Raw genomic sequence first — 11148 nt, 5'->3', positions numbered from 1 at the left:
AGATTTGAAAGATTTCTTCAAGACATCCGCAACTATAGCCAAATGCAATTTTATATTGTGTATCGTGACCTTTGTTATTATTACTTAAGTAGACGTAGGAACAGTGTTGGTGCTTACGCTACTGTTCTCAATTTGTCTGTTTATCTTTTTAGGAAAATATGTGTTCATTATCTTCAAAATAGAAAGACCTTAATGTATATTCTGTGTATACCTAACTGAAAAAATGGGAAAAGATCTTAGTGTAATTTCTCAGAGAAAATGCATACCCACAGCCATCTCTACATGTGTGATGTTGGCTGTGAAAAAGGACTGACTCTTGGCCTCTTCTCTTTCTGCAGACTGGTGTTTGCGAAACTAAAGCTCTTAATGATAGCCATAGAATACAAGTCGGAAAAACGAGAAAGCAGGTATGTCCAATGCCTAAAAATTTTGAAGTTCTGGAATGCACTGTCAAGAATTTTGCTTGCTTTTTTTTCAGAGTGAACATAGCTGTTATATTTTTGAAACATTTCAGAGTATAATTAGTATACTATCACATTACACCATTTCACATAGCACTGAAAGGCTTTTATTTCTGCCCTATGCTTCTTCCCTAAAGTTAATTTAAGTCAGAACATTTAGTAGAAGGTGGGGGGGACAGTGATACATATGTCCCATCTCCAGAAGTGCAATTCATTTTTACTTAAACAAAAATTTACAATGTTTTTTGTTCATAGTCTATCAGTTTTAATTGGAGGTCCAACTTATTTTGCTGAAAAAGGAAAAGTGGAAACCAGATGTGATATCAAAACTCATTATGGTGATGTGTATTCTCAAAATGTCATTTAAATGAGTTTGGAAGAACCAGTTTAGGATACAGGATAAACATAGTATTTATATGGTATCTGTTCTGACAAAACTTGCATATATGAATAATATCATGAAACTGGAAAAGATTAATTTAGCCTTGAAATTAACTAACTGGCTGACTCCTTTCCTCAACCAAAAAGAAAAAAAAATCATTATTATTAGTACGGATTCACAGACAGGAAAAGAAGTGTTTCTTGCAGGTTTTTTGTACAAAAATTCATAAAAATCCGAGTGAACATTGGAGTCAATCTTCTGTCAACTTGTCCATCAGTGTTTTACACAACATTCATTTTTGTATAACAAAAATGTTATAAATGTGCTCTGCAACATGTGGAGGGGCATATAATATGACAATACTGACTCTGAGCTGAATTTTATTTTCCTGTGTCAAAAACTATATTCTGTACTACTGTGGCAAATCTGGAATGATACATATTACTTCATCTTATTTTTGGCCACTAATTATCTAAAACTTCTGAGGACAATTTTTTCTCCTCACAGGAGAAGCAATTCTGTCATTTGAGCTCATGCCAGAATTTCTGAGGGTTTGAAAGTTTATTTTAATGTTTATAATTATATGTTGTCATTTTTCTTTATTAAAAATATCTATAAAACCTATGTGGGACATTTGACATGGAAAATGCAATGTTACAACTGTTTATAAGATTATTTCGATGCCCTTTAGTTGATTTTGCTTGATTCTTTCCTGTGTTATACAGTGATATGTGAAGTGGTGTATGTGTTATTGGATATTATTTTTGCCTACACTATGCTGATTAAGAAATCCTTTTTTTTTTTTTAAAATACCAGATTTTTTTTAATGTTCCGGCTCCCATGGGCTCTTAAAATACTTTTCCATTGAATTATTTCATTCCGCATTAGCTAATGTAAAGCAAATATTATTCTATTGTTCTTTTGTCTCTGAACAGTTTAATCTCTTCCTAGAAAAAAAAAAAAATACCATAGTAACAGCAGTAGAACTATTTACCAGATTTTGTGTTTCTCATATTAGAACATATTTGGTTTCTGTTGGTTCTCCTAAGAATTATTGCCCAACTTTAGGTTGTCATTACTTCAGTTGTCATTTACTTACATGAGTGCTAATATTACAGTCTTTTTCAGTAATAACAGATAATTCATGGCTTCCATATCATTCTTTGCACTAACTTCAGTGGGAGTTGGATTGAGTTCTTAATCACAAGGTGATGCAGAGGATCCCACAAAAAGTAACACAATGTGATACAATCATATATTCCTCCTTACTTAAAGCCATGCAGGTAACAGTTCACAATTAATTAATCTGGTAGAAAAAAAGAGCCTAAAAATTGCAGGAAACAATACTCACAGAAGGATGTAAACAGCTGGATTTTGGGAATACGTATGTAACAAGAGGAGAGCATGTAAGCTAGATATTCACATTTTCTTACAACCCTGATCCACAGTAGTATTTGCTGACTTTATTAACCAGTGATAATTTTATAGTCACTGTTTGGTGAATCACAGACCTACCTGCAGCATATCTTTATTCTACTTGTTCCTGTGCTCTTCAACCCAAATATGTTAAGTACATATTTTTGGTTTTCTAAGCTGGAGCCTTTTAGTCTAACTAGAAAGGTAATGGAACAAAACTTCAGTTTCTCACTTCTTAGGTATACTTGCATTTCCTTGCATCTTATTAAATGAAAAGGTGGGGAATTAAGATAAAAATTAGAATAACATGGTTTACAAGTGCAAGCAGTCTTTGAACAAGATAAATTTGTCATTTGCCAATTATGTTTATTGTTGTTGACTTTGGAAATATTTTATTCTACTTCATATCTTAAGTTCTTATTTGGTAATTCTTCATAAAGATGAAGGGGGAACTGATTATGGTACCCTTTTAGCTTTCACTCTTTATGAGAGTGACCAACAGTAGATATGTGCTGATTTATTTTATGATTATAGTTTAGATTCATATTTTGTAAAACTATTGAGACGTTTTACATAGTTTACGATTTAGAGCAATAATGGCAAATATAAATGAAAATTTAGAATATTATCTAGGGTGGCACCCTTTTATTAAGAACTAGTATTTCCTGCCAGAGCTGAGACAGGTCTAGGACCAGTATTTTCAGGAGCAGAGAAAATTTTCAAAGCGTTCTTTCTCCCTAAGGGATGAGAAGATCTTACTCCCACCAGTTTAATTTTTGTTACTAGTCATAATAGAATATCTATATAAGTAAATTATATATCTGATTTTTTTACTTATACAGGGAGTTTCCTTTTAAGATTAGTTTCATCTGCCTTCATCACTTTGCACTCAGAGCTAAAGAAATGCAAAGTGAATTCAGAAGTGTGTGCAGCTCTCAAAAGCAGTAATGTGAGAGCATTCTAGATTTTCTAATCCCCTCTCTAAGTTTTCACCTCAGTGTTAAGGATAAATCCTTAGTCAATGGCAGAATTTTCATTGACTTTGTTAATGTCTTCATTACATGTAGAATGGCATAAATACTCAGTTACCTATGCAGGCAGTCTCCTAGATGCTGGTTTTCTAAAGTTTTCTGATTTACAGCCAGATTCTGTTAACTCTACCATAGGGAATTTGCGATCAATAGTAATTATAAATCATCAGAACTCTATCCAAGCTAATATTAATGTACAAGTTAGCAGTAGCTGAGCTTCCAACTGCTTGCAGTTGGGTTTTTTCTCCTTTTTTCTTGACTCTTAATAAAGCTATACAAAACAGTAAGCACACCTTGATAACATGTTTTGACAGTATTAGATTGTTAATTATAAACAATTTATGATTTTACAAGATTGCTTAAAAGCAGAATTTAAAGGTTTTTAAGCCTAAATTTAGGTAATATAGTCATAGATATGATAAATACAAACTCATTTTCAAATAATGGGTAAAGTATCTATAGTATGTTTATCTTTTTAGGCAACTGTTTCTCATCAAGCTATCTTAAAGATTAATTAAAATAGCCACAATTAGATTTTTTTTTCTTACCTTTACATTTATATATTTAATAATGTTTAAATTAGCGCTCAGTTATCAAAGAAACCTCTGAGTTTACAAAACATGACTGAATTTAGTGGGCTTCTGACCAGCTGCTAAAGTCTGTACTTTAGTAGTTCCATGTCGCAATATGAGTTAGCCATTCCTTCAACTCTAATTAGTATCTGGGAATATTATAATCAGTTATTAAGAGTAGGAAGCATTTCTTAAATAAGTTTTTGTGTCCCTGATGCAAGTCAAATACTTTAGCTTAAAAAATGGTCTTTCTTGGTTCATTTGTAGAGAGGTTTTGTTTCTTCTGTAGAAAAAATGCTAAAGGAACTTGAGAACATCAACCTGAAAATGTCCCAGTAGAGCTTGCTGAATAGATAGCAAAAAATACCAGTTCAAAATGCAGACATTCAAACTCCTCATCTGAAATCCCTTTTACAGATATTTTTGCCTTCCTTTTTCCCCTTTTTTTTTTTTTTTTCCACATGAGTAAGCAAGAAGGAAAGCCTAACCAGGATTCTTCCCTCCTGCACCCCGTGTTTACTCCTCTTGTTAAATTTTCTCTTTGTCTATCCATATATTTGTTCTCATTCTCAGCAGAAAAACCTTTGAGCCTTGAAGACTTTTAAATAAAGGGTTTTTTTGCTTTTGCTTTGGTGTCAGTTGATTTCTTATCAAAGTGTTTGATTTGCAATTTTTTTCTTGTCGTTTGCAGAAGCCGAAAGCGGTATGCCCTCTTCGTTACCTTTCCTTCCAACCTCAATCCTACCTCCACTCCTTCTAACTTCAGGACTAATTCCTTGCCAAGAACACAGGAAGATAACATCTTTGTCTATCTTTCTCTGTATATACACACACACATATATATATATTCATCTGTCTCTGTGTGTGTGTGTGTGTATATATATATATATCTGCGTGTATAGTTATATATTGAGCCCCCAATCTCAAAGAGGAGAGAGAATAGCATTTTTCTCTCCATTGGTTCTTGTGACTCATGCACTAACTTCTTTGCAGGAAGTACAAAATGAAACAGTACAAGTTTTTTAGGCTTTTTTTTTTTTTGCCCTTGTGGAGTCATTGGTGTATCAGATTGTTGCATTTGAAAAGCAGACTATACTGTTAACATCTCCCCTCCTCTTTTTTCATTTGTACTGTGTTGTGACGATGTATATTTCGTCTTTACCAGCCCTTGTGCTGCCATATTGTCTCCATATTCACACCTTCATTGATGTCCTTCTTTCCCCAGAGTCCTCCTTCAAAACACGTCTTACAATACAGTAGTTCATGTTCTCTTGTAATCTCACCTTCCATTAACAACAACCAAATACCTGATTCTTTGCATTGCTGGTCCTGTTTTAAGCCCAGTTATTCATAATACAGTACTCATTAAAGCTATTGTACTCTTCCAGCGAAAGTGCCATGGATAGTTTGTACTATATGTCACATTCATTTTAATGACATTTATTAAGCTCATTTATGAAGATGTTACTGACTGTATTTGTTTCTCAGTTTTGGTGTTTCTTCGGGATGGCATGTTTTGCATTTTCTTTTGGTATACCATGCTGTGAGCCCCTCTCTAATCTACATTCTATCTTGCTGCTATTGGTTTGGATGAAGTAAATAAGGCATGCTCTTCCATATCCTCTCCTCTCCTCATCTGTCTTCCCCCTCCCAGCTTTGTTTTTCTAATTGCTTATAGCAGTCTGTCTGACTGTCAGTGGTGCTCTTTGGAGACCCCTTCTCATTGTCCAGACATTTCAATTTCCTTCTTCATCATACTCTCCAAACTTTACTTTCCATGTCTGTTCTGTTGCGTGTGTTGTATGTGTTATATTTATTTAATTTTTAGCCTTATTTTCCTGTGGTTTCTGAGTAGATGTGTGAAAAGAGAGGTGGCTTCCTGTCAGTTTGGCATTATTGATATGATCCAACTGCAGAGAAGTTACTGCAACACTTAGCATCTTCAAGGATCTGCAGTTGTTGCACCTCTACTTCGCTTCTTGCTTTTAAGTATATATTATCTTGTGGTGAAGGCATGTTAACGCTGGCATGATGAGCAATATGAAGAAGTGTTGTATCCAGTGAAGTTGCTTGCTCCCAGAATAAAGTATATTGTGCTGCTTCATTGTACTGATAATCAATCACATCTGGAACCAGAAGGAATAATTTAATTGTTTCAAAGTGTATTGAATTCACCAGTACCGTTGAATTAGTTTGGACTATGCCCCAATAAAATACCTTATGCACATCCTATAGACCATGACTTAGTATTTGCTATTGTAAAGAACTTAACTCCTGGGAGCAACCTTTTATATGCTTGTAGTAATTAAGCTTTAATATACGGTAGCATGTAATGTGCACTGTGTCTTTTGCCTTGTATTCTTTTTAGTGTCTTACTGGATTTTTCTGTGTGGAGCAATATGGATCTGAATTAACATCAATGATAGAGCCCAGAAGAAAGAAGCAATACTTATGAGTTACGATCAGTGTGAAGCTGGTATGCACGCAACTCCCACTGTGGGATTTGTGCACCTACCTTCACACTCCAAAACATACCCTGAAACAAAAAATATTGTCTCAAACTAATTTTGTGATTCTAATTCTATAGTTGTGTGAATGATATGGCACATTTTAAAAGGCCATTATGCTAATAGTGGTGCATTTCATCTGGGCATGGCATGAAGCAATCAAGAATAATAGCTGGTTTTATTTAAAAATGTGGTAGCTATAGTCAGTAATACTACATAGTCTTGTTTTAGATTATGTATTAATAGTTCTTAAACAATACTATATCTTCCTGATTACTAGATGATATTGCTACTGTTTCAATCACATGGGGAATGGTACAGTACATCTACCACAAGGTTTAAAACAGAGTTGTTACAGCTTTTGTCATTTGTTTAGTCAAAATTTTGCCATTTGTGTTTCATTTAATTCAACAATTGATCTTTTTTTAGACAGGGATGATGGCAGTTACAAGGGTAGCCATAAATCTGGGGAAAAAAAAAAAAAAGGGAGTGTTACTGAATCAGACAAGTTTCCTTGATGCAGGGATGAACTGTTCAATTGGTCACTGATAATGGGATTCATCTCACTTACCTTTATCAATCTAAATGTTAGATGTCTAATGTCCTTTTAGTTCTCCAGACTTAGTCCATGATTGCAAGGGAAGAGAGAAACAGTTCTTGAAAGCAGCTTCCATTCTAAGATAGATGAGATTAATCCCACCTTTAGTGCTGTCTAAAATGTAACCTTAAAACAAGAACAGTACATAACTGAGGCTGCTGACAAGGAAAATTTTTCAAAGCATTCTTCCAGTGTACGTCTCTACTGATTGACCTTATCTGTGTCTTCCAGTTTTTAGTCTCCATATAGAGCTGGTAAAATGTTGTTACCTTTCCCTATTTTCTGTGCTGTACTTGCTGGGCATCTCCATGTGCCTTTGTCAGCTCAGTTTTAAGACCTTTACTGCACCTCTTCCATCTTAATAAGATCCCTCATTTTTTTCTCAGAGAAGACCAAGTTATGCAAATCTGAGAGTCATCTACTGTATAAATGCTATGTCTAGATTAAGAGTTCAAAGTTATGTCCATTTACAACTTCAGCAGTAAAGGAAGCCTACTCAGTTTCAAGCTGTGCAAAGCAAATTGTGGAGCCATGCCACTTAGCAAGTGGCCTACCAATAAATACATACAGTGTAATGATGGTTCAGACTCTAAAGCTGATTAGTTGTTTTTTCCATGTGGTTCACATAGAAGATAGCTGAATATTATAGAAAGCTACAGGGAATATTTTTCATCTTTCAACTGAAATTTTTGTATACTGAAAATTCATTAGAAATAACGTTTTATGTATTCTAATAACATGAAAAGATACCAACCATCAAACTTTCTAATGCTGTTTCAACCCAAGAAACATAATTTGAGTCCTACACGTATGATATTTGAAAGCAGGAGACAAATAAAAATCACTCAACAGCAGAAATGAGTAAAAAATAAATAGTTGGAGAGAATTAGTCCTGCCCCAAAGTGTCAGTTCACAAATTGTCCTACAGTTCAAACCTCCAACAATCAGGTTCTCCATCAAATATCTTTAAGTTCTGCAAAACATGGAAGACCTGCAATTAGTAATCAAAACATTAGCTCACTTTTCATGCTTTAAGGGAAGACATAATATGGTATTCTTTATCTAGGTCACAATATTGTTGTATTGTGCAGCCAATCATCCATGCACTACCAAAAAGGTATTGAGCAATGCTCATGTTCTGGGATAGTTTGGGTAAATAAGAATGGATGAACAGATATTTACATGTATCTGTATTTTACTGAAGGTAGCATGTATACTTAAAACATCAGAAAGATATAATCCATGTGAGTAAATTGATCAAAATTAACACACTGTCAGAGTTACTAACAGATATCTATTCTCCACTGACATATGAAAAAGTCATCATGTCCTATCTTAACTTTGCATTGAACAATCTATATAAAGAGATCCATAAGCATTTGTCTAGAATTTTTCTGACCACATTTGAATTTTTCATTTTTTTTGAACTGTGCATCTCAAATGTGCGCTAATTCCCATTTGTGCTTCACCTGCTTATATTTCAGTTTGGGAACTCAGTTTCAACTGTATAGATACTGTTGTTCCTGATTCTTTCCTGAGCTTTAAGTGTTCAATGTCAGGCTGGATGGGGCTTTGAGCAATCTGTTTTAGTGAAAAATATCCCTTACCATGACAGGGGGTTGGAACTAGATGATCTTTAACGATCCCTTCCAACCCAAACCATTCTACGATTCATTCTATGATTCCTGAGAGTACAACTGAATTCAAGGGTGATTTCTACTTTTTGATGTGTGACATTTTCATTGCTCTTAGATGCGTGATCTTGCACCTAGTTACCAAGTGAATCTTCTTTAGCAAACGGACTAACTTTTGCTAGACGTCAGATAAATGTAAAGCAGAGGTTTCCAAACTGTATATTCTGTTTGGCTTACAGATTGTTGTATTATCATAGAGTAATGGAACTGGCTTCTCCTAAGTTCATGCTGGTGAAGTACACTAAACTCCCATTAAACACACTAAATCATATTTAATTTACACATATTCAATTTACATGGCTGTAATTGCCATGTGTTCTAAATGTTCATGTGTGAAGGAGCAAGCAAATCAAAAGATAATCTGGTTTTTTTGCAGTGACGTGACACCTGTCATAAAAAGCTTTGTCTTGAGGAATGTATTTCTGGAACTGGAATTGTTAAGGAAATTATGACAAAAAGTTTTTTGAGCTTGCTATTACTTGATTAGTTTCTGAGGTAACCTAAACTAGAAATGTTATAAAATTATAAAATCTGATCAAGACCTTTGAAGCTTTGAAAGTATTTGGCATTCCTTGCTTGATTTCATGAGCTGATTTAGGAGATTAAAAATAAAACTGTATTTTATGATAAAAACATATATTTGGAAAAATCAGGGATGTCATTTTCAACAGCATTTTTTCCGATGTGTGGCATAGAATGCATATGGATTAGCTATATATATTGCTATTAAATGTAATGAGTTTCTGTCCTTTTTTCCCTTTTCCTACATCTTCCTATATCTGCAAAACTCCCCAGCCTTGGAGATACATAAAAATGAGACATTAGCTGAAGCTTTCCCTCTTAAAACTCCAATTTACTTTGCCATGTACTTATCTTCTCAACTGTGGGGCTATATATATGCATATTTTCATGAGATGCTTAAACAGATACATGCATCTCCAAATAACTGATGGATGCATTCTTCTTGGTATGCTCATAAGCCTGTTTTATTTTTTGCTGTCCTCTTTGTTCCTTGTATTCTATTCTTTTAATTCAAAACATTTCCCTTGCTGAACATATTGGAGTGAGTGCTTATCAAAGCATAACTTTAGCTAATGACACTACAGGTCTCGTAAGAAATAATTCAATTGCTGCTTTAATAAGCAGCATATTTAATAAATCCATGTAGACTCAGTAGAAATTGCTCATGATTTTGCTCTGGTTAAATATCAGCGTGTATATAAACCCAAAGCTTTATGAGCCTTTGCTGTAACTCTTTGCCAATACCAGTGATGAGGCAAATTAATTTTTATTCCCAACAGAAGATTTTGCTGCTGGGGTCATACTGCATTAACTGCGATCACATCTATATTTTGTGGCTATAAATACATTGTATTTGTGAAAATAAGTATATGTGAATGAAATACAAGATCTGACAAAAATAAAGTCTATACGCTGACCCATCTGAATTAATTTAATGTGTCTCAGAAAACCTTGAGATACAAAATCATGCTCACAATTCATTACATCCTAAATGAAGCCAGTTACTTCTGATTTAAGATTATGTTCACTACCTCTTAAAAGAACTGCTTCATTTGCTTATGACTTTGTCAGATTTTAAGTTCTGTGAGGTGGAGTGATCATTTACATCTCTAGTGGTTACCTCAGCTTGTGGAGTACGGGTTGTTGAGCTTTTGGTGGGATTTTTTACTGTTTGGGTATGGTTTATCTATCTCCAAGAATGGAATGAAGGGGGGCGGGGGGGGAAAGTGGGTCTATGTAAAGAAACATGTTCATCTGTTTTCACTGAAAAGCTGTAATACTTCTGTGATTAAGGGCAAAGGACGAAATAAGGGCAAAAAAAGTATTTTTCTGAGAGAGCAGTACCCATTTGTACCTAATAAAAATAGCCAATTTTTCTAACCATATTACAAGTCTTCACATATTTTAGAAGGAACAGTATAGTAGAAATAGATGAGACTAGCATCTGTAGAAGATTTTTGAGTTTAACAGCTGAATACTCAGCATAATGGCAGATTAAGGATTAGCAGACAGGGAAGAGGAAAGGTGGAGACTGCAACATGAATGCAGTTACGGACATGACAGAAAGTTTTGGCAGAAAGACTTTGGAGAGTTAGTGGCAGAAAGATTCTCTCCTGGTTGTTGAGAAGTGTCTTATCTAGGCTCACACAGGCTGGTAGAGTAGTGATGGCCTGTTAAGGTATCTCTGTAATAGCTAGTAGAGTGCTCGGTTGGCTCAAGTGACAAAAGTTTGTGCAGGGAATCTAAATTTTCCAACCTGTTCGTGACTTGATTGACTGGTTTCGTATGAAGAAATTCTTGTGGGTTTTTTGGGTTTTTTTCCTCTGTTTTATTCCATTTTAAAACCTGTGAAATTGCGTTCTAAAACTGCATTAGGTAAATGTTTTGGTTGCAAGCGCAACCTTTAAGCCCAATACACTAACAAAAGAAATACCAGATATGAAGTTTAGCTGTGCAACTTAAATT

The 11148-nt window shown here is 34.5% G+C and overlaps 1 protein-coding gene across 1 annotated transcript in view; it reads left to right on the top strand.

Moving 5' to 3' along the window:
• Positions 1-282: 282 nt before the first annotated feature.
• Positions 283-11148, top strand: part of LOC104075605 (calcium-activated potassium channel subunit alpha-1-like) — a gene marked incomplete at its 3' end in the record, with an annotated part of 73445 nt that continues 62579 nt past the window's right edge. Inside the window, exon 1 of the mRNA XM_009576163.1 lies at positions 283-407. Coding sequence (XP_009574458.1) covers positions 283-407 — 125 coding nt within the window. The remainder of the gene's footprint in view (positions 408-11148) is intronic.

Source organism: Fulmarus glacialis, unplaced genomic scaffold, assembly GCF_000690835.1.
Source record: "Fulmarus glacialis isolate BGI_N327 unplaced genomic scaffold, ASM69083v1 scaffold15504, whole genome shotgun sequence".
NCBI lineage: Eukaryota > Metazoa > Chordata > Aves > Procellariiformes > Procellariidae > Fulmarus > Fulmarus glacialis.
Note: the sequence above shows the minus strand (reverse complement) of the source record. Positions and strands in the feature narration are given on the sequence as shown.